Source organism: Trachemys scripta, chromosome 4 (assembly GCF_013100865.1).
Source record: "Trachemys scripta elegans isolate TJP31775 chromosome 4, CAS_Tse_1.0, whole genome shotgun sequence".
NCBI lineage: Eukaryota > Metazoa > Chordata > Testudines > Emydidae > Trachemys > Trachemys scripta.
The window spans coordinates 100,925,135-100,952,662 of NC_048301.1; the positions used below are offsets into that span (position 1 = coordinate 100,925,135).

General features: G+C 41.0%; 1 protein-coding gene across 1 annotated transcript in view; it reads right to left on the reverse strand.

Annotated features, from left to right (window-relative positions):
* Positions 1–27,528, reverse strand: part of INSC (INSC spindle orientation adaptor protein) — a 226,189-nt gene that overhangs the window by 11,934 nt on the left and 186,727 nt on the right. The window contains exons 8-9 of the mRNA XM_034770348.1: positions 21,068–21,239; positions 18,096–18,274 (exon numbers count right to left, since the gene is read on the reverse strand). Of these exons, the coding sequence (XP_034626239.1) occupies positions 18,096–18,274; positions 21,068–21,239 (351 nt within the window). The remainder of the gene's footprint in view (positions 1–18,095; positions 18,275–21,067; positions 21,240–27,528) is intronic.

The window sequence follows — 27,528 nt, forward strand, 5'->3', positions numbered from 1 at the left end:
GATGCAGTGCTTCAGGGTCACATGCAAAGATATTGTTATTTAACATTCACATAACTCCCTGCATGTCTTGCTGCATGCAAAGAACCATACATGTTGTTGACATTACTGTGTAAAGGGATTGTGAATAACCGTTATTATATGTAAATTCCAAAACAAAGCAAATAAATAATTGCATTAAAAGGATTTTTTTTCGTCTTTTTTTCCTTATTCTAGCTTGATGCTGTTGATCTGCTTGAGGAATAATGGAGGGAAGGAGGGTACATTTGACTAACAGCTTTTGGTTGTAGGATTTGTGTTCGCAAACAAACAAACTTCCTTGACAGGTGTAAGCAAGCATGAGAACAAATTACCATTAATGTTGATCTCAACTCTGCCATTATAGTAACAAAGGTGACTAATTTTTGGTGCTCTGACAGAAAGGTCTTCCACTTTCCAAGGCAGTGTTACAGTGTCATCTCTCTGAATAAATTCACTTACTTAGAATGCAAATGAACTGCTGAATCTCTAAAGAGTGACAGGTAGAAAAATGGAAACTCAATATATGTCTAGGTATTTATTCCATGTTAATTATTAACAGAGTTTCAAGCAGCGTGTATATATTTTTTCATTCTAAATTATATCCTGTTAATGAAAATTACTTCCTCTATGCAGAGTCAGTACCCCATGTGGCTCTCTAAGTGATAGAGGAATTCAATTAACCACAATTTGAATACACGCCAATTATTTCACGTCTTCAAGTTATTTTATCTAATAAGTATTTTTATATGTAAAAATGTGTTGTGTATCTTTCTATACAAGATTATTTGAGTGAGGGGTGTATTTGGGCTCAATCAAGACAGCGCCGCTTTCCTTGATTATACAGTACTGCATATTTTTGTGAGATATTTATGCACTGGACAAAATGGGTTAAATTACTCCTGTGTAGAGGGACAGAGGGTCCTGTGGCACCTTTAAGATTAACAGAAGTATTGGAGCATAAGCTTTCGTGGGTGAATGCCCACTTCATCAATGAATGCCCACTTCATCAGACTGATGAAGTGGGCATTCACCCACGAAAGCTTATGCTCCAATACTTCTGTTAGTCTTAAAGGTGCCACAGGACCTTCTGTTGCTTTTTACAGATTCAGACTAACACGGCTACCCCTCTGATACTTGACACCTGTGTAGAGGGTTATGCAGAGGCTTATGCATCACTCAGGCCCAACTAAAGCCTTATTTTGAGATCTTAAGCAGGTCTTAAAGGCACTTAAGCTTTAGAGTAAAGACCAAACTATGAATCTTTAACTTAACTGTTATTTCCATTTTAACATATAGACGTGAAATCCAGAAGCCCACCAAATGTCCAGACAGACCAAAGCCCACCAAAGGTCTAACTGTCTTTGAAAGGAAAGGCCTTTGAAAAATACTAGGTATTATACGAAATTAATTTATAACAAATAAAAAGATGTGTCATAGAATGCCTCAACTCTTTATCATGAAAGTTTTCCAGAAAAAGAAGACGGAAATATCTTGGACATGTGTTAAGCGTGAAGCTAGAGCACCTAGGATGGCAGGCATGCCATTGGGCAGCTGGAAGAACATGACAAAGGGGTCAACTGAAAAAAAATCTCTTCATTAAAACACTAGCCAGAAAGGGAAAACTTACAGGACTTAACATCATAAGAGAACATGCAAGAATGGTGCAGGATAGACAGGGATGGTGGTGCCTTGTTTATGCTCTAAGCACCATCTGACAGCATGAGAATTCTGATTCTTTCACTCAAAGTGAGCAGAATTTTTCAGATTTTTCAGTGGAAAAATGAGTCATACCTTTTTGTAATGTAAACTACATACACAAGCAACATAGAATACAGATTAACTGGGAGAAGACACTACTCTAAGTGTTTGTACTTATTCTTATATAGCATATACTTATTGGGATTACCAGTTTAGTATAAGTACAACTTCTATCTCTCACAGCAAGATTCATACAATGGAGAGACTCTGTAATGCAGGCCAAAGGCCAAGGACAATGTAAACACTAAAAATGGACTCTCCGGACGAAAACACAATTCTATCTGTGGACAAAGCCTAATTATCATCATTTTGAGGAAAATGCTCCTCTTTTTCATAGACTCATAGAAATTAGGGCTGGAAGGGACCTCAAGAAGTCATCAAGTCCAGCCCCCTGTGCTGAGATAGGATCAAGTAAACCCTGACAAATCCAGCCTTTTCTTAAAAACCTCCAATGAGGGGGATTCCACAATCTCCCCGGGAAGCGTATTCCAGAGTTTAACTACTCTTATAGTTAGGGAGTTTTTTCTAATATCTAACCTAAATCTCCTTTGCTGCAAATCTGAAATTTGTCTGGATCCTTTAGCAACCAATGAATTCTGTGTCATAGGACAGTACAAGATTAGGAGACCTATGAAAACGGAACACAGACCACATTCTCACTATCTGCCAATGCTCAAGATCTACAGGACCATTGGGAAAGTCACAGCTCAAGTCAATCAGGATTTTCAGTACTGCAGTGTAATTCCTAGACATAATATCTCTAGAAAAGCTGTCAATAAACATAGCAACCTCAACCATAAGGTGTCAGGGAAGGGTAGTGGCCACAAAATACACTGTTTGCTCATTGGCCTTAGAATACTCCCATGTCTAGAGGAAGCCACATTTCTCTGAACCTTTTTTGGACTCTCTCGATAGGAGGAACCGAATCACTCACAGAATCAAAGGATTGATAATGGAATAGATGCACCATTTCACCTCAGAGTCACCCGTTAAAATCCAGTCCAGTGCTGTTGTGACTGGAAGCTGTTACTACCCAATGGCTATCCAGTGGTCTATGCTGAGTTCATGAAAAGGCAGCTGCATCAACAAAACCTCTACCACAATTGATAGCAACAACACCCTTATTAGCATTCTCTGCAAAGAGGCCATGAATATGCAGGGAAAGAAAACCATCTCAAACTCCTAGTTGTGGGCCTTCCAGATAAAGGCTGGGGCATATTGGTGGAGCAGAGTGTGAGAGCTTGCAATATCATTTCCTAGTAAGTCGTTCTTTGGTGACTAAAGATGTACACTCAAGTCCTCAGACAAATCTACATTCATTTCCAGACCAAAGTAACTGGGTTGTGTTTTGCATAAACTTCAGATAATCCAACACCCAAGATGCTTGTCTTTCCCCCTCAATCCCCCTCACCCCCTTACTATAGATACGAGTTAAATTTTTAGTAATGGGTGCAACACATACATGCAAAAACACATCTTCACAATCATTGCTGCAGCAGCTGAAAATGTTATCTGAATTTTTAATAGATCACCAAGAGTACATTTGCCATAGTATGGATTTTAGAGCAAAACACAATAAAAAGAACTAAAAAGAACAGGAAAAACAAAAGACCAATACTCTCTCTCATTGGCTCAGGAACCATTATTCTGTATCAAATTCTCTCACCGTTGGGAAAACCAACTCATCTTCCATAGAATAGCAGGGAAAAAATGAATTATTTATATACTTCCTGGTAGAGAGAAAACCAGCAGCAGTTTTTGGATATTTGAAAAGTATCTTAAGGATTTCAAGTGGAATTTATCTTTGCTCAGAATTTTTGTGGTTTTATAGCATATCACCATTACAGCAGCAGAGGGCTGATATCAAGAACAACCATCTAGCTCCCAGTTACGCTCTACCCCAGGGGTCGGCAACGTTCGGCACGTGGCTCGCCAGGGTAAGCACCCTGGCAGGCCAGGCCAGTTTTATTTACCTGCTGACGCGGCAGGTTCAGCCGATCGCGGCCCCCACTGGCCGCGGTTCACCGTCCCGGGCCAATGGGGGCGGCAAGAAGCCGCGGCCAGCACATCGCTCACCCGCGCCGCTTCTTGCCGCCCCCATTGGCCCAGGACGGTGAACCATGGCCAGTGGGGGCCACGATCGGCCGAACCTGCCGCATCAGCGGGTAAATAAAACTGGCCTGGCCCGCCAGGGTGCTGACCCTGGCAAGCCGCGTGCTGAACGTTGCCGACCCCTGTTCTACCCAGTGTAAACAGGTATCTGACATTCTTCAATAAGCATCAGACGGGTAGCCATGTTAGTCTGGATCTGCAAAAACCAACAGAGAGTCCTGTGGCACCTTTAAGACTAACAGATGTATTGAAGCATAAGCTTTCGTGGATGAATGCCCACTTCGTCGGATGCATGTGACAGGCTCCAATACATCTGTTAGTCTTAAAGGTACCACAGGACTCTGTTGCTTCAATAAGCATGTAACAATTGCACTACATTTCCCACAAAGTATTAGCCACAACAATAAATCATAGATTGGGTAAGGTCTGGGGAGAGGATTTAAGACAAATCTCTTAAAATGATACTTCCTATTCCCTATGAGGCTCTAAATTACGCTGGGGAGTGTGAAGTGGCACCCAGAGAGCAGGATCAGGGAAAGGGAAAGGTGGTTTACAGCCACATCTCCACTGGGCCCAAGACCTGCTCCTCAATTTCTAAATTTCAGCCAACTTCACACTTCATCAATTCCTTAGAAGTATTTGAGTATCCAAACGCTAGGATTCTCATTACCATTGTACCTACACATGATGCAAATCATATTTCTTTCTTTCTTATCAGTAGTTGGTATTTTAATGAGTAGTAGCAGTTACAGTACATGCTCAGATTTAGGGATGGGCAAAGTAGCTCGGATAAGATAAGAATCAAGCCAAACTAGAACTGAACCAAAAAAAAAAAAATGTGAGGTTTGAAGCCAATGGGTTACCCTGCTTTGGGATTTTCAAACACACCTCTGAATTGCCTGGTTTGGGCTGGAAGCAGAAGTACTAAAATACCCTGAGAATGGCTATTTTCATGCTGCAGCAATGCTACCTACACTAGGAATTTCTGGAAATTTCTAGAGACCCTCTCTCAGGTGATTTCCAGCTTTTCAAATGGAACAGACTGGGATAAGCTCAAGAAGAATCTGAATAAGCATCCCAGCTTCTGGAAGATTATCCAAACCTCTGAAGCTTTTTACATCCGTCTATCACTAATTTTGATTGGAAACTATTTCTGAAGGGCTCATAGTTCAGAAAGAAACTTGACTTCACCTGGCAACTTAGTATTTCAGGCCAAATTTGATTTAAATCAGTTCTGCCATTTTTAAGTTCTAGAAGTAGAAAGAAAGAAAGAAAGAAAGAAAGAAAGAAAGAAAGAAAGAAAGAAAGAAAGAAAGAAAGAAAGAAAGAAAGAAAGAAAAGGGGAAAAAAGAAAGAGAAACAGGTTTTGTGGTTTGAGATTCTTTTTGATGCTCCTATAAATCAAAAGCAGCTTCATGTTTCAAAATGAAATTTGGAAGCCATTAGTCTACAAATTGAATAAAGACCTTCGGGTGCTTTTTTTTCCTTAAAAACAATTTAAACAGTTAAAATATTGAGGTAAGAACAGCAAGTAATCCACATGTGCCGTTAACTACTGTTCATATTGTATTGTTCTTTGCATTTATTAACAGTCTCTCTTTGGTCAAAAATGCAGTCTTTATACTGTCTCTTCTGATGTATTTCCCCTGTTGTATTTGCTATGCATACCTCAGCTTCAACAGCTGAAACACTTTACTTTAGCTCAGAATCACAGTAGCGGGCAACAGGAAGCTATGTGAGCCTCCACCTCCAGATATTGTCTCAAAATATGGATACAGTTATTAACTTTAGGGATCATTTAACAATTACTTCACAGAGACATAATGGTGATGGGCACCCTAGAAATACAGATCAGACTGATAGATAAACTGATCAGCAAGTATTTGTACCACTACATGAAATCAGAGTTGTTCAAGTATGTGTCACAGGCTGTCAACTACTGAATGAGATTCTCATTTAGTTCTAATACTATAGGGCTATGCCTTGGTGCAGGGGAATCAAAATTTTACTTGTTATCGTGAAATTATAATGGTGTAGTCTACAGCACAATGACAATCACAGAATCAGTGAGACATAATGAACATGGAGACCCACCATGCCACTTTTACAGAGACACCTTTCAGACTAGAACTTTAAGCACTTCCCTTAAAGGTCCTGATCCAAAGCACTTAAGTACAGGAATAGTTCCATTGACGCCAATGGGATTCCTCACATGCTTAAAGTTATGTGAGTTAATGCTTTCCTAAATTGAGGCCTAAAAGTTAATCTTCAGAGATGCTGAGCATTCAGAACTCTGGGTGCTTAGCACCACTGAAAAAAACAGGCTCTAAACAAATGTATTAGTGACTTAGGAGGTCTGCAATGTATTTTTAAAACTCTATGGGAAGTCTCTTCTCTTTAAATCTTACATAGCTTAATAATAAATATATGTTTCATATCTTTACAATTGTTGCCACATCATGTTAGTCTTATGGATTTATAAAATTCACCTCTCAATATCTCACAGCGCATATACAAAATCTAATACAGTGGTTCCCAAACTGGGGTTCGTGAACCCCTGGGGGTCTGCAAAATGTTACAGGGGGTTCTCGGAAAAAAATTCCCTAATGGTGGACAAAGCTGTCCGTAGGGACCCCGAGCAGTACGGGGCCAGCAGCCCGGGGCCAGCAGCCCAGACTCACTGGACTTCCACGAGCTAAGCAGATCAAAGCAACATATCTATCACACAGAGGAGATTTAAACTTCAAGACTCCTTATAAGAAATGGAAAGGGAGGTGGATATTTTTTGCTGTTTTTAAAATTAAATAGGCAGCTAGTATTGTTTTTTTTTTAATTATTATGAAGAACAAGTTTAAGCTTTGTTGTAATGTGCATTGTTTGCCTGGACTGCTCAAGACCTGAATGCTTGTGTAGGAGGAACTCTTTGAGTTGGCTTCTTAAATACCTTCATGGTGTTTCACATCTGATACTCCTTGATGAAACATAGAAGCCTTGTCTTATAACAGGCTTATTCAAAGTGATACAAGCTACGAAAGTGAGATATTGGAAGAGTGTTGCCATTTTCATAATGTAATAAAAATACTGTAATGATAAATAATAATAAATAATAAATAGTGTGTAATATGCATGTCATAAAAACAAATGTTATATTTCCCAGATCACTGCTTTTATAATTTATACTCAGATAAAGGAGAAAATCCCTGGAAATATTCATTTTTAGGAGAGGGTTCGCAAGACTTGACATTTTAGTGAAAGAGGTTCACAGGTTGTTGAAGTTTGGGAACCACTGATCTAATAGAAACCATCTAAATTTACAAGAACCTCACAGATAGATATAAGAACCAGCTAGACAGATATTTCGCCTACATTTTTTAGTTTTAATATTAATAGTTTGCAGCATTTGTAACATTACAGATTATGTCCTCTGACAGTAAACAAAAACTGCTTTCTGCTTTCAAAACAGAGGAGTTTTTAGCCCCCCAAAAAGAATAGCCTAACCAACCACAAACTCCGACTGAATTTGTAAAAGATGAACTCCCCTTTTTGTCTTTTTTGTGGTCTGGTTGACACTGAAATATGGAATGATGTTAAATCATGTTTTCTTAGAGTCAGTGGTACATTACAGAAATAAAACACTTCTGGGAAATCAATCTTCTGTAAAGAAGAGATTGATTGAAATTTGAAGAAACTATAAAGTTAATTAAGGGTCTTTAAAGAAATTTTCATCACATATCTTGAATGGAGAAGTATCAGCTTGAAGAAATTATATTGCAAGGAGACCGTAACCACAAAGGACTATGATAATGTGTCTTGTTTTAAATAACAAATGTTGATTTATTAGCATGTTTAACTAATAGTGAACAAAGGTACCAAACAGTATTTGCGTTATAGCTAGGACCAGATTAAAAATTCATTTACAGTCTAAAAAGGCAATGAAAAGTGAATGTCCTCATTGTAAACCCAAAGTGTGTCAAAAGGACTAAATAGCCATAAGATTTGTTTACTGTTTGGGAAAACTCAGTCCACAATGGAGACTAAAGGCTACCTAGCGGAAGTGATGTGTTGGACACGCGCGGTCAGGTGCCCCACAGAGCTGCTGTTCGGCTTTTACTAAGCATGCTCACATAGACTGAGCATGCTCAGTAACATCTGCTGAAGCCGCTGCCCTCTCTCTGCCCCCCGACTACCGGCAGTTACGGGTCAGTTCTGCTGCCAAGAAATTCCAGCTATCAGAAACAGTGAAGATGCTAGCACGGGAAAGATGAAGAAATAGAGGGAGAATGGACAGGCATTAGCAGGGCTGGCTCCAGGCACCAGCCTGGCAAGCAGGTGCTTGGGGCGGCCGCTCCGGAGAGAAGCGGCACGTCCAGGTATTCAGTGGCAATTCAGCGGACGGTCCCTCACTCCTGCTGGAAGCAAAGGACCTTCCACTGAATTGCTGCCGCAGATCACGCAGCTTTTTTTTTTTTTTTTTTGGCTGCTTGGGGCGGCCAAAACCCTGGAGCCGGCCCTGGGCATTAGAGGGCAATATAGATACATTTTGGGACCCAGTGGAATAAAGGATATTCTCACAGTTGTGACCTGCTCTTCAATGATCAGTATCCTCATTTTGTGGATCTTGCCCTGTAGAGGTGAGAGGCATGATCTTTGTTGTTACTAAGGTCACCGTGTTTCATAAACTTTTACTGATGCTGCTGATATAAGTAGAAAAATTCAAGTTCAAAATGAAAATGACCAAATCATTAAACTGAGTGGCAAAGAAGATCAATATAGAACTGCTAATCTTCTTAGTTAATTACTCCTTTAAGGCTGATTCATCGCTAAGTAAAATTAATTTCTGCTACACGTTATGAGTGTGCATATTGTTTCACTTAAATGAATCAAATAAAGATAAGCCAGAGAGAGTTTGCAAAGTTCCAGACACCCGTCTGCAGAGATAAAGGCATGTCTGGCCACTTGCAAGAAGCAATATGGAGTTTATTAGATTTCTTTATTTCCGTATGTAAATTAAAAACATCAAAGCAAAATCAACCTACCTGGAGGCAGCAAATGGAGAGCTTTTTTTCCCCCATCAAAGGCTGACAGCAGAGATCAGACTTATGGAGCAAGACCTTTTAGACAATTAAGAGGTGCATCAAGTGTCCTAAGAAACCTCTAAAGAACAGTAGTGAACTTCCTCTGGTACTATATGAAGGAAGAAGATTCAATACTATATGAGCCAGCACCGCATGTTTGGTATTCAGGACACAACATAGGATGGGGATCCCTTTCCCTTCTTCCCTGTTCTTTTAGGTCTGGAAGCAGCACCCAGCTGTGTGTATGATGGTCATTTTCTTTCTACTATCTTACTGGTTAGTAACGGGCAATGTCACAGCAGCAGTTGGAGACAGGAGATGTTGTGGCAGATGGTCTCAGGGAGATGCAAGAGGAATTCTTCTGGGAACCATAAAATTCAGTATGAGGGATTGAGACAAAATAAACATCTGACCTCTGGAGTAAAGGAGACACTGAATACTTCTATTTACTCATATTCTTCCACACTCGATATCAATATTTTAAAGAATTAAACGACACAGGACTAGCCTGTAACTAGGACTGGAAGACAGTGTACAGGTGTAGAAATCCCCCTTACTTGCCCACCTGGGCTACCTGGACTTTTTGTCTGAGTTACTAGAAGTAAGCATGGTGCGTGCATGCTTACTCCCTCCCTGGAGAAGGTGGGCAGAGGAATGGAGCGCGGGCAGAGCCAAGCCTCTCAATTGCTGGCCAGAGTAGCAGAGTGAGTGGGAGTAGTAATTTATTGGTGTCTATACAAGCAGTAAATTACTACCTTGCTGGGAGCAAGAAAAATGCAGGAGTGGAATTGTGACTCAGGGAGGGACTAGGGAATCTGCAGAGTTTATACAGCACTTGGTGCTGACAGCAGTGCCTGAGGTCACCACCTAGCCATATGTTGTGATATTTATTTAGAGGGAAAAGGTGCCGTGAAATATCAAAACTCCGCAGCAGTTTGACATCTATTAGATTGTTTGAAATCTATTTTTATTGTTTCCTGCCAGACTGAAGAGAACCAGAAGGAAGAAGCACTCTTACGTATTTGTGTCTGCATTGTTTTCGGTCTTACAAATTTATAACTACTCTAAAACCCATAGCCTATCTTTATCATTTCCAGTTTCTACAGCAGACAAGTAGCTGCACTTTCTGCATCAGCTGACAACATGGCAGGCAAGGGCAGAGTCAGCATGCAGTAATAATAAATAAAAACTGCAACAATCGTATAGCATTTTCCATCCATAGATGCTATACATCAAAGAGTAAATACTGTTTGCCCCACTTTACAGATGGTGAAAGAAAAGCACAGAGAAGTTAAATTATTAGCCCAAGGTGACATCAAATAAATGGCAGAGTCAGGAATAGATCCCAGGGCTGAAATTCTGGCCCTAGTGAAGTCAATGAAAGTTTTGTGATTGATTTCAACGGGGCCAGGATTTTGCCCCAGGTCTTCTGATTCTGTCTGGTGCCTTATCCACTGCAACATGCTGCCTGTCTTGCATGCTTCTAACTCCCAAGTACTGGACCAAAGGCTCGACATAATGATCATTTTGGCTGAGAAAGGTCTGAGAAAGGAGCCCTGGAGTTTATGTCTCCATTATTTTGACTCCACTATGCTTGTCAAAGCTGATTTTCACACATAATTATATTCTTACATAAGTTTCTCATGGAGTGTCAAAACATAGTTATCTGCCTCTTTTTCCAATGTTCAAATAACCTAATTTGGCATGGAAGTGCAGAGATGAGAGGGTGTATTTAAAAAAAGGGGGGGAGATCCTGTGGGAAAGTTATTATGGTCTCTTAGAGAAAACTAATTAGGATACAAGTAATATAATGGCATTGCTAGAGTTCCCCTGACTTGTGGCCTGGCTCTTATTTTTATATCTATTATTGGCAACCATTGCTTCTTGTTTAATTTCCTAAGTATTTTGTGGAATTTAATTACCATAATTTATCATCTTTTTCTTTGTTAATAGACACCAGAGATTACCTCACCACTCACTATGCAGCAAGGCATATGAATTCGTTTTCTTAATGTGAGTCCTGTCACTAGTATAAGTGACAGCGTCATGCCAGAATGTTTAGTGTACTATATTATCCAGTCACAGAGCATATTTGGACTACTCTGGGTAAAGGAACTTTCAACCACAGATAAGCTGTGTGAAGAACTAAGCAGTAGTAGAAAATGGGACATCAAAAACCAAAAGTCATAAAAGCAAGAAAGTTCAGATCTAGCTGTAATTTTTATGTAGCCTCTCATTAATAGAAACCGTTTCAGAGCTCTTCAGTACATAACTTTTACCACCCAGTGTACAAGGGTAGGTGCATACTACCAAGTACTTATGCACAGTGTATGACAGGATATTGGCATTCAGAGAGAACGTGGCTGATCATATGCTTAAACGTAGACTTTAATTTTGTCAGAAGGCTTGGTCACCTCCCTGCTTTTGATCATAAAAGGAATGAGGGGAAGCTATGGTCTGCTGGACTGAATACAGCCTGGGAGAGTTAGGAGACCTGGTTTCTGTTCCTTACTATGCTACTAGCTGGCTGAGTGTCAGTGAGCAAGTGACTTAGCCCAAAATGTTAAAACGTGGATGTCTCAAGTAGGGCAGGAGCTCTTCCTTCCTACCCCTAGTCCTTCTCTATCAGAGACACTGACTAGTGGTTGTGATGCAGCAGGGCAGGGGATCTTTTCTCCTGTCTCAGCTAGGACCCCAATAAGACACCACACCATCAGAGGCAGCAAGGGCAGGGGGAGACCTTTGTTTCTTGCCCCCACCTTTTCTCTGCCAACAGCACCAAAGCCTTAGAGTGGAGATAAAGTCTTCATGGCCTCCATTCACCCTGCACCATTTTATCTTGTTCTCCCTGCACGATTTTTGACATAGTCCTGTCAAACTGAAGTGGAAGGACACTTAATACAGGGTACAGTGCTTCATTGCCCAAATTCCTCCACCTCAAGTCCCCTGTTCTTAATAATTCTCAGGCAAACATATCCATGGACCCATGCTGGCTTCCACGTATGAGGCCATCTGGTCAGTAGCTTGAGAAAAAGCTGGTAAGCCACCAACCTGATGATACTGAGCAGAACCTAGATAAGGAGTCTTCAGGAAGAATGAACCAGCTGATATTCAAGACGCTCTAATTATAAAAAAGAATTTCTGATGCAGTAATAAAGGGTGGGATTTTCAAGGGATCCTAATTGAGTTAGGCACTCAACTCCTACTGGCTTTCATTGGGAGCTAGGCACTTAACTCTTAGACCCCTTTGAAAACCTCATCCTACAGGCCTTGATCAAAATGTAACATCTGCCTCTCCTCTACTTTTGACCCTAAAATTACTGGGGGAGGGGGTTTACCCCTAAGGGCAACACAACAAGAAAGCTTAATAAATGCCCTGAGTGAGTGGTGGAGGAGGCAGAAAAGATGATCTAGAAACTAGAGGAAGAGAGGCTATGATTTCATCAAAGCCTGCAACGTCTCCAGCAAGGAGCTGCAAAAATGGGAAAACATCAGGATTATGTGGAAAACAGGAGGAACAGCTAACTAACTATGGGTTTCCAGGACTGAGTCAAAGGCCCTCCCCCGTCCCATAAATATTTGGGGAATACGGCTTACTGAGGTATTAAACCAGGAATGCAAACATAACTGCTTTAAAATTGATGGTTCACTGCACATTAAGTCTTTGTCCCCCTGGATAACGAAAGACCAAAAGCTGTTAGACTGTAGTTCCACAACTTCACGGGTAAGGTGAGAATGCTAGTATCACTGAGGAGACAAGACAAGTGGGAATTCAGAAGGAACAGATTTTATTTTATATTTTTCTCCCCATGTACAGAATGAAAGGAGTCCCTGAGCCACAAAAGTTTCAATTACACCTTCCTGTATCTGACAGTGCTAAAGATTCATGAAGGCAGCATGATGCATACATTCCACAAATGCAGCAGAGTACCAGCTTTCTCTGACAGGAGGAGGTTGAGGTCCCTGAACATGAAGAAACTTGATACTTAATACAGATACCGATGACTTTTTAGTAACACCAATGCCAATTTTATAACTGTTCTTAATGAAAAGGTAGACGCTAATGCATACAATCTCTCTTGTTCTTACTGGAGAGTTACAGTATTTTTCTTTCTCCTTCTTAATGTAATGCTTTACCCCGTTTCTAGTTTTGGGATGAGAGAAAGAGGGAATTTTGTTGTGAGTGGTGGGATAGATCAACTTCTGCATAGCTCATGACTGGATACCTGTGAACAAGTCCTTTGAGCCCCAGGAAATGGTTTCTTCTTGGCATCCCCTGATAGTTGTGGGAAAATGCGTTTTTTTGATCTATGGAGCTTTCTTATGAGACAGGAGTGGAGACCTGTTTTGTGCTTCTTAATACTTTAAACTGAATATGCAAAGGTATATGTAGGTGACTTCTTACCTACATGAGTTACCTGGGTTTATACCTGCAAAGATCTGGGGCCCTTCACTTACAAAGTGTTTTCTAATGGCACAAAATGATCTAAAGATATTCTATCATCCTGGAAGTTATCCATGCCCCTCTAAAATGGAAGACAATCTTATTTATTATTAAGAGGAGTGATGCTCAAGTTGGTTTTCTCTAGGAAATATTGGCCAGCAGTGTGAGTGGGCAGCATAGATATTTTACAACAATAAACCCAGGGATGTTTGTGTACTAATCCACACAAGTTCACCATTCACACTCAAAAGTTCTTTTTCAGTTATTGCTAGAAGGAGGTTATTTTATATAGGGAGGTGATTTCTCTAGGCACTCTAGTTTAATTCAATATCCTATTCTTTAGTATAATGCATCCCTATTGCTTCTTGTCATTGGGGGTGATTTTAATGGTATAATGTTAACTTCATTGGATCAGTCTTATAGGTGGGGAGACTAAGGTACAGTGAGGTACATGACATGCCTAAGTTCACAAAGAGTTAGTGATTCGCTCAAGACATAGGTCTGTGCACAGCTGGAATAGCATCCAGAGCTCCTGACTCTCAGGGTCAGACCCTATGACTGAGAATTGCTAATATAGTATCTGGTTTTAAGCAAGGCCGGGGGGTGGGGAGGGGAAAGTGTTCCAGAAAACTACAGGCCTGTTAACTTGACTTCAATTGTATGCAAGGTCTTGGAACAAAATTTTGAAAGAGAAAGTAGTTAATGACACAGAAGTAAATGGTAATTGGGATAAAATACAACATGGCTTTACAAAAGGTAAAGACCAACTTGATCTCCTTTGAGAAGAGAACTGATTTTTAGATAAAGGAAATGCAGTTGATTGAATCTACCTGGATTTCAGTAAGGGATTTGATACAGGAACGTATTAGTTAAATTGGAGAAGAGGGAAACTAATATGAGAATTGAAAGCTGGAAAAGGAACCTGTTAAAGGAGAAACTACAATGGGTCATACTGGAAGGTGAATGGTTAAGCTGGAGAGAAGTTACTAGTGGAGTTCCTCTGGGATCAGTCTTGGGACCAATCTTATTTAACATTTTTATTAATGAGCTTGGTACAGAAAGTGGGGGTGTGCTAATAAAATTTGCAGATGACACAAAATTGGGAGGCATTGCCAGTATGAAGGAGGACTGGAATATCATACAAGATGATCTGGACGACCTTGAAAACTGGAGTAATAGAAATGGGATGAAATTTAATAGTGTGAAGTGCGAAGGAAATAACAAGAATTTTTGCTATAAGCTGGTGACTCAACAGTTGGAAGCGACAGAGGAGGAGAAAGATCTTGGTATATTGGTTGATCACAAGATGATTATGAGCTGTCAATGTGATGCAGCCATGAAAAAGGCTAATGCAGTTCTAGGATGCATCAGGCGATGCATCCTAGAACTAGGAAAAGGGGCCTTTGCCTGGTGTGAAAAACATGTGTTTTGATTTAAGAAAATTATGGTTATTAGAAAATTTAATGCACAATAGAAAATCTACTTAGGGCTACAGGCCATCATTTAAACATAAATGCATAGACATAGCAAATCTGCGTGCAGCTCTTTAAGTTGGGGATTGGTCCTACTTTGAGCAGGGGGTTGGACTAGATGACCTCCTGAGGTCCCTTCCAAGCCTGATATTCTATGATTCTAAGACAGGGAAGTGTTAGAACCATTATATAAGGCACTAGTGAGACCTCATTTGGAATACTGTGTACTGTTCTGGTCTCCCATGTTTAAGAAAGATTAATTCAAACTGGGACAGGTGCAAAGAAGGGCTACTAGGATGATCTGAGGAATGGAAAACCTACCTTCAGAGAGGAAACTCAAAGAGTTTGGCTTGTTTGGCTTAAACAAAAGAAGGCTGAGGGGAGATGCAATTGCTCTCTATAAATACATCTGAAGGATAAATACCTGGGAGGGAGAGGAGTTATTTAAGATAAGCGCCAATGTATACCCAAGAACAAATGGATATAAACTGGCCATCAACAAATTTATATTCCCATCATCACAGCATCTGGGCATATGACAAATTAAAACCAAGCAACATATTCCATTAAACTGCCATAATAGACAGAACAAACATCCCACTCCCTACAACACTGCTAACATCACCAATATAAGATAACCTCTTGTGTCAAACAAATGCCTATTGAGAAGCCATGGCTGAGCTCTTCCTTAAAGGCTGCATATAGCAAGGGACAGTGGCCAATACAGTGTCACAGGGCCATTAGGTAGATGGCCTGGGTCTTCCACTGATGCCCCTGAACCCATATAGATCCTTGGGGCTCTGTTGCCTGGAAAAGGGTGGGCACAAACACCATCCTCTCTAGCAGAACAACTGGAATGAAAACTGTACCATGGGAACCTTCCAGAAATTTTCTCCACTTTAGCCCTCCTTTTGTGGGTTGTCCCCAGAGGAATGGCGAACCAGCCCTAAATTCCCATCGCAACAACCCTAAATTCCCATCCCATTCTGACAGAGGGAAGCTAGTAAATTCTCAACATCCAAAAGGCAACATAAGTAACTGTAATACAAAGCCTCCTGTCCTATAGTGATTAATATTGAAAAGATCATATTCCATGCTTTTTTTTTTTTAAGATAAGTTCAACAGCAAATCAACAGCACCAACATAGTAACAGGTCCTAGCAGCATGATCTTCAGTTACACAACCTACTGCTACATAGCAAATGGATAACTGTAAAACCCAGACACCTACTCCTTCCAGTCTATGTACCAATCCTCCTTGAGCATTGCTGCTTTGCACCCCTGCCCTTCTTGCAACCGCAAATAAGATAAATGGGTCAACGTGGTCTAACCTCCTGCACATTTTCCAAGGGCCAGCCATTCAAAAGTTTCTTGTTACTTTGTTAACATGTCCTGTAATGGAAGCTAGCAAGTTGCAAGAGAATAGGAACAGGTTTATTGGTTAACACAGTAATTGTAATTTAATTTTTTAACAGCCGCACTGCTACTATGAAGAAATAGCCAGTCTGGCTCCCAAAGTCAATAGTGACTTTACCACTGAATTCAAAGGGAGCAGACTTGTGCCCACTGGTAAGAGGAGACATAGGACAAATAATTAGAGAGTATATAAAAGAAAGAGCGAGAGCACACAAATTACAGATAGTAAATACAGTAAAGCCAAACATCACGGCCTAGATCCTCAGAGGCACCAGAGCAGGGCTTGGCATGCCAGAGTAGGGAAGGGACATCTATGGCTTTTTACATTTTCCACCACCTTTCCACCACCATTCTCAATTCTTTCTGGTGATGGCAAAATGGCCACAGGTGCAAGTCAGAGCAGCCTCAGTGATCACTTGTCTTACCGCATCAGCTAATGTCTACCTTGGAGCCTCTCCAGCAGCCAGGGTCACTGTGCTTCTGCTGTGCCCCTCCCATCCCAAGTACAACATTGCGGGGCAGAGGGCTGGCTATTTCATCCCAATCCTGAGCTGCTGACTTTAGCCAGGTTGAAGTCACCTTTGTGCTGCTGCAGTGGCATGAAGGAGACTGACTTAACAGCGGCTTAGGAACTGGCCCTTTGCTGTATCTAGATTGCCCACAAAAGGTAGACAGCTGATGAGGTTAGAGCCTCATCCTCTACCACACTGGCTAGCAGAGCTGATAGGCTCAAAACAGGATATAATTCTGCACTCCCTTAACATGAGTAATAGTGAGTGCATCCCTTAAAATTGGGAGCTCTAAAAAGTATTTTATCTAATTGAGCCTGAATTCATACTACAGCTCTCACTTAAGCAGTACCCTTCTGGAAAAACCCTAATGCAGGCCAGTGACTCATGGGCACATATGAGCTCTTTGTGATTAGTTATGCATTACACATTTCTTTGCATTTAACTCCTTAGATTTCTTTAATGAAAAAGAAAAAAAACCTATTTCACTTGTTTAAGCTACTTGCTATTCAGTTAGGACTTGATCCAAAGCCCATTATATGAATCAGGCACTTATTCAGCCTGTAGAACTAGTAAACTCTTTTACATCCCAATCCTGCAAACACTTACATGCATGCTTAACTTCACGTAGGTGAGTAATTAGGACTACATGCATGCAGAAAGTCAAGCATGCACAAAAGTGCTTGAAGGATTTGAGCCTTAAAGAGCTGCACACAGATGTGCTATGCATTTATGTTTAAATGATGGCCTGTAGGCTTATGGAGATTTTCTATTGTGCATTAAATTTTCTAATAATCATAATTTTCTTAAATCAAAACACATGTTTTTCACACCAAGCAAAGGCCCCTTTTCCCAGTCAGGATCATATACATGCTTTCAAATATAAAACCTCAGCCATTTTTGATAAAGCCATGTTCAAAATAACTTTGTTCAATATTGTTCAAATTACACAGAGAGAGGAAAAAGAGAAAAATTTGGGCAGAAACCAAGCATGGAAAATATGGGACCAAATGAAGTTTTGAAAACATCAAGAACTGGGTATTAGAATTGAAACTATTGTGCCATTTTAATAATAATAAATGGAGATATCCCATCTCCTAGAACTGGAAAAGACCTTGAAAGGTCATTGAGTCCAGCCCCCTGCCTTCACTAGCAGGACCAAGTACTGATTTTGCCCCAGATCCCCAAGTAGCCCCCTCAAGGATTGAACTCATAACCCCGGGTTTAGCAGGCCAATGCTCAAACCACTGAGCTATCCTGTAAACATAACATTTTGTTCAGAAACCACTCACCTGATCTCGAGAATATGGAGTATCGACTATCTGTTTGTCAGCGCAAGCTGCTAGAAGAATTTTCAGTGCATTCAAGTGAAGCAACATCTCACAAGCCATTGTGTCAAAAAATGTAATATTGGCAAGTGCCGCTGAAGCCAGAAGGAAAACTTCACCAGTTGAGGCCTCTTGGCACAATTCTAGAAATGCAGAAAATAATTTAATTAAAATAAATAATTTACTCCTCCAGCATGAAAAGGTTTGTATCTGAGTTAAATATTCCTCTGAAATTAATATTAGACATTTCCTTGTGTTTTTGCAGACTGGACTGAAGCAGGTATAGATGGCAAGATAAATCTAGACTACAAGTCTCTGGGAGCATTCACTCAATTAGTGACCTAGGCTATCACACTTAAGTTTCTCCACTGGATGTTATTCAAGATAAATATTATATTCCTAAACAAAATAAGATGCACTCAGCAGATGGGTAAAACTAATGGATCCATGAGAATAAAATTCTGCAATTTATCTTACTGTTTCTAAAACTTTTTTATACTCTAAGACTATCCTGTATATTTTTAAATTTTGCAGACCTCTTAAAAAATGCTGCAGACACAGCAATTATCATCAGAACCTCCTAAGTGCCTTTTAATTCCTGTACACATTTACTTTAACTAGATCTGAGTCACCCAGCAATTTGATTTCAGTGCGTTTTAAAAATTAAAAATACAAAGAGAGAGTCACTCAATTACTCAGCTATAAATATTACAAGGAAATTGATGACTGGATTGTGAAAAGGCTTTCCCAAATTTGAGTCATTCTATTCCTAAAGCTTATATTGCTTAGGCTTGGTGCATCATCAGCTGATGATTTGGTGAGGCAATCAAGGGAATAGCCTTCTCCTCAGTGACTCTGCCCAGAGGAATACTGATTCATTTTGGCATATTCCTGGCTGGCCACGATTGCTGGGCTTAAACACTGTTTGGTGGGTAGCAAGTTAGCTCAACAAATGGAGTATAAAGTGGAAATTGACAGCTGAGAAAGCTGGATTATCTTGTTCTTTGAAGATATGTCCCCACACTCTCATGCATCCCCCCTTCCTTTCCTGTCCCTCCCATACACACAGTGTACGGATTCCAGGGCAAACGTGCTATGGGCTTCTAATCTTCAGACACGATGCTGAGGCCCAGTCTGGAACAGTACACTGAACAGTATAAAGTATCAAATAAGGTCTAGTATGTTTCGTACTTTCTGGATTGGACAAGACAGTCTGATTGCCACATTTGAGATCTGGGATAACTTTCCACATCTGGCGTATTATCCCAACTGCAGGGACAGGTGTCTTTCAGCTTCTGCTGCTCAACAGGCCAACGTTTGTGATGGACTGTTTACTTGCATCTTGGACTTTGTTGAATTTGTAACAGTTCTGATTGGAGCATCCCTGGGTGTTGCCCTATAACTCCATTTCAGGTTCGGATTGAGTAAATTAGAGGTGGAACAGACTGGGTGTTGGTGACATACTGGGCACAAGAAGCAGCCCCCCTCAGACTGCCTAACACCACCTCATTACAAAAGGCTGCTGGGTAGAAGAGAGGTGTGTAGTATAGTGTGCCACAGCAGGGGAGGATCGGAGCACAGAGGTGCCTGTAGGCACAGTAGACCTACTTTTAATTAATGGAAATTGCAAGATGACAGTCTGCAGGGTAACAGTTGATGGTTAATAGTTATATTCACAGGTTGAAACATTTTATTCAGTACTAATCAGACTGTTGACTCCAGATTTGTGAGTGTTCTGTATTTACAACACCTGGGCAGTGGTAATGATCATTTCATCTGTACTGTGTTTGTGAATGTGGAATGCCTGGGCAGCTGGGTGGACAGATCAAAGTTGTTAAAAATATGGAGTGATTCTGATGTGGTTTCATTCTAGCCACTTGGACAGATTATGATGTACAGGCTCTTGTGAAGGAGTTGCAATGACTTCCAGTTATGGAATGTGACAGACCAGCTTAAAAGTTGTCACTTTTCAGTAGCAGATAAAAGGTCCATTAGCCTAGCTGGTTGCTTGAGCTCAGTGGGATAGAGCAGAGACCTATGTATCTATTCTGCAGGTCTCACATATGCAGTTCGCTGATGATTCTGGTATCTGTAAGTGTATGTAGCTATGGATTGTTAAAGATGAATAAGTATTTATATCACTGATATGGAGGGGAGTGGAGGAAGCACTTATTTGGCAGACTCTTGTGCTGGAAGAGGCTAGAAAACAGCATTAAAAACTAAAGGTTCCCCTACCTACCCAATGACTAAATTCAGATCTGAATAATGTCTCAGACCATGATACTAGCTCCTTAATTTACAAGAATGTTATCATTAACCCCAGATAAAGGCAAACCCCAGTCACGTGTTGTAGCATATCATTGTTGACTGGAGGATGCATTTTGGTCTTCATCATTACATTGTACTTGTCAGCACTACATTCCACCTCTTCCCTTAGCATGGACTGAGATCCTAATGAAAAGGCCACTTTTTAATGCACAAGAACAGCAAGTTATACAGTAATTTTTGTATAAAGTATCATACAGTAGTAGAAAAGATAATGGGCTTGATTCTCCACTCACTTTCACCAGTTTTACACTGATAACTCTCGACTGACTTCTGTATTGTTACTCCTGATTTAGACCACTGCAGGTGAGATGATAACCAGGCCCACTTTTTAGGCCTCAAATGGCTACTGTTTCCACAAATAAATTGTATTTGAACTTTGGCTAAAATTCAAGAATGTTAGAACTATTGAAAAATTTCCAACTTCAGGATTTAAAACAACTGAGCTAGTCCACATAGATTTCTACTGTGGAACTTTATAGGGGCAAGAAAGGCAAATACTCCTTAGAGAACATTGCTAATGGAGGAAAGTCTGTCTTTCAACATAAGTTTCTTTTTCCTTTTCCAGTAAATCTAACAAGAAAGGCTTAAAACAAACCCTGTCTACTTACTGACAAGTGCTGTGACAATTTCCTCCATATTTTCCAGAAAGCTGCTGAGATGCTGAGTGAAAGTGAGATGTGGAGATGTGATTTGTGCTATTACTGCTGCTGCTTCTGCACGAGTGGCTTCAGAATGGGTACTATCTGTGAGAATGTCAGCCAAGCACAATATCCCGTCAACCTTGTGGGGGGGAGGGGAACAGTTGGATACAGGTTAACCAATGAGACAAATATTTTCACAGCCAAATTAGGATTTACATGTGTGTATTGTATACTACTTATAAAACTACTGAACTGATTTCTTTTCAAAATTGGCTTGAACCATAGTACTCAGTGACATATACCAAACAAAAAGTTAATAGATTCAGCCTTTTTAAAAACTGAGTGCAACATAAAAAAAATATTCTCAGAATGCACAGGAGTGGGGAGAGGAAGTGTTCCTTCCCCCACCCTCCAAGCTTTTATAACTCAAAATGACTGAGTTGATTTTGCTCAAACATAACAAAACTGTTTTGGCAGAGATGAAGCATGGAAAATCCCACTCTAAATAAGAATTTGTTTGTTAAGGTGAACAGATATTATGTCACAGTCTCATCTAAGTCCCTGTTTGCGCATGTCACTTCATTCAACTTACTCAATATTGCAATGAGCTCCACATGGGTGGAACCTTGAGGAGCTCATTGACAATACCAAGAAGCCAATACAGGATGAAGGCTTATAATTGTCAGCCTCTAACCATGACAGAAACAACAAGATTGTTGTAGACCAGCAGTTTCTGGGAAGCTAACACAAGTGTAGCATAGGCACATACTGTCTCAAACCAGAGTTATAGCTATTAGTTCCTTACAAGTTTTGAAAAGTAAAACAAAGCAAAGATTTGTATATCCTTGTACATCTGGAATGACCAATATCTTCAAAGTATGTTCCTTTTAGCAGGCATAAATATACACACATACATACACATTTACTCTGTGTTATAGTGGACCCTATTACACACTGATGTGCTACAACAGGGCATGATGTAAAACAGCCAACACAATGTGACAGATCATATTGTAAAAATTTGATACCTACTACCCAGATAACCAGCAGATAAGAGTGATGAAAGACCTATGGACAACGTCATAATCAATGTATTTGTAGACCAGTAAAATTTGTTTTCTGACTGTGCTACATATTCCTGAATAATTCACCATGTTGCCATGTAGGTAGGCAGATGGGCTTATTAAGGCAGTTTTACATTTGTGAACACAGAAATTGTACACAATGATGCCGATTTTGCTATCCGTTACATCCATGTAAATCAAGAGTAATTCCATCGATCTCAGAGTTGCACACAAATCTCAATAATGGACAGTAGAATTTGGCCCGACAGTTAAAAAATATTACCCCTTTGGTAAGCTTTGTTTGGAAGCTCCTCTAAAATCTAATTTTTTTTCCATTTGCTTCTTTACATGATTTCTGTTCTCTATCAGCTCATGGTAGTTGGACAGATTTTATAACTCACTTTACAGACCTCCCTCCAGGAGGAAGATTCAGAGGAGAACCAATTTCTTGCTCAAAATTTAACTGGAGCTGGAATCAGCATTATAAATATAGGGGGTAGTTGATACAATACCCTTTACTAAATATTTTGATATCTCTTTAATAGTCTCCCAAATATTGTGTGTGATCCAGATGTTTGTCATCTCCCAGTTAGACTACTGCAGATTAATATGACTGCCCTGAAGAAGCTTCAGCTTGTGCAGTACCCTGCAGCACTCCTATTAGTGAACAAAGGCAGATGTAAACACATCATACCAATACTTGGAACTCCAATGGCTGCCTAGTCCTTCCTGGACAGAATTTAAGATTCTAGTCTACAAGGCACTTGGCTGGGTCTAAGATACCTCAAAAATCTATCTTTTCATGACCCTCTAAGGCAGCTATGAGGCAGAAAGACCCTTGCACTAGACTAGCTCCCAGATAAGACTCTGATACGTAGGGCTCTAATGCTGAAAATGCTCTAAGATTTTTAAAACTCTAACAGAGGACATCAGATTGAGTCCAGACCTGACTATCAAAGAGCTGAGTCTTGTATTTAGGCCTAAACATAAAGCCTCACCTCCATATGGCATCTTCCTGGGAACAACACACTGTTTCTAAAATTGAAGAAGAACGATAAGGGGAAAAAGGGAAAAAAGAAAGGAAGAAAACAAGTATAACCCTTCCTTTCCATCCTCCCAAACCCTATTTGTGAGAGACTGGGAGGACTCTACTGGAAGATCATAAGAGCTTAACTATGTCTTCACTTCCTAGGTGATGATTATATATTAATTTCTGCGCAAAATGAGTCCCTGGGGGAGTCCTTTTTATCACTGTATTTTAAATGTGTTGTGGAGCTCTTAGAGCAGGGATCGGCAACCTTTGGCATGCGACCTGCCAGGATAAGCACCCTGGCGAGCTGGGCCGCTTTGTTTACCTGCCACGTCCACAGGTTCGGCCGATCGTGGCTCCCACTGGCCGCGGTTCACAGTTCCAGGCCAATGTGGGCGGCGGGAAGCGGCGACCAGCACATCCCTCACCCTGCGCTGATTCCCACAGCCAGAGCCGGCTCCAGTGTTTTTGCCACCCCAAACGGCGGGAAAAAAAAAAAAAAAAAGCCACAATCAGCCGCACTTCGGCGGCAGCTCTACCGCCGCCGCTTCACTCCTTGGCAGCAATTCAGCGACAGGTTCTTCCCTCCGAGAGGGACTGAGGGACCCGCCGCTGAATTGCCGCCAAACAGCCAGACGTGCCACCCCTTTCCTTTGGCCGCCCCAAGCACCTGCTTGTTGCGCTGGTGCCTGGAGCCGGCCCTGCTCACAGCCCCCATTGGCCTGGAGCGGCGAACCATGGCCAGTGGGAGCTGCGATCGGCCGAACCTGCGGATGCAGCAGGTAAACAAACCGGCCCGGCCCGCCAGGGTGCTTACCCTGGCGAGCCGCGTGCCAAAGGTTGCCTATTCCTGTCCTAGAGCAAAGAACAGGAGGCTATTTTTATAAACATGTGGATAAATACAACAAACCCACATCAAAAACAAGCAAAGAGGCACACTAGCATCATGGGAAGCTTTGGGAATGTTGCCATGTAGGGCACACTTAATGCTCTCTTTAATTATTAGGCAGTACTTGAAGACTGCATAGAGAGGTGCCTTAGATTTTGGATGTGTTGTTCTGATTAGTCCCTGATGCCCCTCAATACCCCAATCTAGCACTTTTCAGAGGCATCAGGACAAGAAAAGATCTGAGCAGCCTGTTGCATAGTCAGGAAGAATCTAGCCCCACCGAACAATGCCAGGAATGACTTCCTGAGCGTACTCTGAAATTCTGAGGACTGGCCATATTCTCAGTTATCCAATTGCCATATGTAGTAAAGCAGTCAAGGCAGAACAACCTACCTACCTTGGGCTTTTGGGGAACCTAAATGGACTTGTCAAATGCACTCACCAATCAAGCAATTTAGGCTTGTGGAGCTGTCTCATTCTCTCCACCCAGTCAATGTTCCCTTAAACCTTGCACATTTTTAACATTCAGTCATTCATTTCTAAATGGTTTGTTCAAAGCTTCTCTTGTTCCCATTTTAGTTATTTATTAATATACAGTGCCAAGTTGGTTGGTAAGCAGTGACAATTTCTGCACTCTAGAAGATCTATCAGATTCCTGGGAACAGGAATTACCATCTTGAAGATCAGTTGGGATGTACTTTTTAAAGGGAAATATAAATATTCAACTGGATCCCTGTTAACATCAGGAAATACAACAAAGGAAATAACATCTCTTTGGGATTTTTCCTACTGACTACAAATGGTGTTTAGACTAGATACTGAAAAAATGACAGGAAGAGATGAATTGCTTTTCAATGTTAAATTTTTTTTGACAGGCTTTCAACATTAATCTACCTAGAGCAAGATATTTTCTTCTAGTTATGGCAGAATTCTACAGCTTGGAACTGGGGATTCACAGAACACATTTAGCTTCAAGGTGTATTAATAGAACTCTGTCAAAAATTAGTATGTCCTCACAAACTGATTTGCTAGCCAATGTGTGCTAGACATCATCGTGAGCAAAAAAAACCCCAACCTGCTTTGTCATCCTGAAGCCTTCCGGTATCACACCTTGTTTGGGATAAAAAAAATACTAATGATAATAGTCAGTTGAAAAAAAATGATGTATATTTCAAGACATTCAAAAATTACTGCAGTAGGGACTGGCTCAAGCGTTTGGTAACAGATTACACACAGACTTTCACCTCTAAAGTCACTGGTTCAAACCAAACCTAGGTCAATAATGACCAAGGTCATGACCTGTTAACTGTTATTCAACTACCTATGCAGAAATGTCAAAATCTCTCATGGGATGAGATTGCAGTTGTTAATATAGAGGAATCCTCATCCCCAAAACTGCCATCATGGCACTAAATTGCACCCTTGCTGACAGTCTCAGCCAGGAGTGCTGCCAGCTTTTTTGCCGCCCTAGGCGGCAGAAGGTCCCACCCCCGAAATGCCACCCCCGACAGAGGCAGCGGAAGGTCCCGCCCCCGAAATACCGATGATGACTGGGGCAGCCGAAGATCCGGCCACCGCGGTCGCCGCCCCCCAAATGTTAGCGCACTAGGCAACCGCCTAGGTCGCCTAATGGATTGTGCTGGTCCGGGTCTCAGCAGAAAAGCCCACGACTGAATGGGGATGAATACCTTGAATGAGAGTGAACCTCCCAGCTGCTGCCTGTGCATACTTTACTCTATGAATAAAGGGTTAGTTTCCTGTTGTTTCATTCTAATAACTTTTACATTGAAAAAGAAAAAGAAATTCATATACTCAAATATGTCAAGATCTTAGGTTACGTATAAACAGCAAAGCCATATGAAAATCATTTAGAAAACTGACTCAGAAGAGCTAAAATAGAACTAAATATACAACAGGAATCCAAATAGAACTGCTGCTTAGAAAATACATATAGCTACATAATTTACACTGTAAATGTATACAAATGTTTAAAAATGCAATGCATAAGCATGCAGTGAACACAAGTACAAGGGAGTGTTTATTTTCACCACTGAGAAGAGAGAGAGAGAGACCAGGACCGTTCATGAGTTATCATACATCTCCATTCATGAAGAGACAGAACTCACAGGCAAGTAGGGATTATAAAGCTAAATTAACAAGAAGATCTGGCCATCTCTCAGAAAGCTGTGACAGAACTGTAGCCTCTCATTGTTGGCTTCCCTGTAATAATTGGACTAAATAATAAATAGCCAAACATTTGAACCAGGGAAACCTAGATATCAATTTAGATCCTACCTTTAAACATTCAGGTTTGAAAAATTTGGCTTTATACACCAGAAGGGCATTGTAAGGATTAATGAGTGTCTATAATATGCATTGAAGTATTATTAATCACTAATTTCTATTTTCCCCAAATAGAATTCAGAATAAAACAACCCACGTGTCTTTATGTCAAACCAACTCACTATAATCAGAGTTTCAAAATAATCAGTCTACCTCTTTCATGGTTCCACTTTTCAATTCTCCCCCATCCTTTTTGAACTGCCAGGCTTCCCATCATCAACTGTGGCTGTCAGGAATTCCAGCAGGATCTGTCTTTGCCACAGCTACTGTGAGGCCTTCAAAAGGCATCGCCTTGCAACATGCAATTGTAGATGGACTCCACCTACCCACAAGAGTAGCAGGGCTCTAACAGGACTTATTTTCTTTCCCCTGCCTCTCATTGCTCTAAGATTGAGTAGAAAGGGGGATATGTAAATTCCCTATTTCCATTTTAATGCTTTACTTTGAGCCATGGCCACAGATCTCAGAGACACAACACTTTCTGTGCTCAAGGGCTTGCAAGTCCAGGTATCCAGAAGGATGAACCACAATCACCAGAGCCTAGCTACTAATACATTGTCCTTCTATTCATTTAGCAAGTAGGTGGTATCAGGTGTGGGAATAGGAATACAGTGGCTAAGGAATTTTCCTGCCCAGCATTTTGCATTTCATTCCCATGTCTTTGCAAACCATAGACATTTTGTAAAGTATCACTAAAAAGTAGCAAACAAGCAGCATGCAACACACAGCAGAGGTGGGGAAAAGCAGATCAAGGACACCAGGACAAACCTCCTACTATTATAAATCAAGACGTGGAGTATTTTATGTCTCTATGGCCCAGACAGCAGCTTGCATCTTTGTGTCTTGACCAGAAGTTCTACCCTGCCCTCAACACAGGAAACTTCATCAAGGCCACCCGGGGGGGGGGGGGGGGGGGGCGCAAGGGGGGCAATTTGCCCCAGGCCCCAGGCCCTGCAGGGGTCCCCATGAGAATATGGTATTCTATAGTATTGCAACTTTTTTTACGGAAGGGGCCCCCAAAATTGCTTTGTCCCAGGCCCCCTGAATCCTCTGGGCAGCCCTGAACTTCATGTAACTAAACTGATCTTCCTTGGAAGCATAC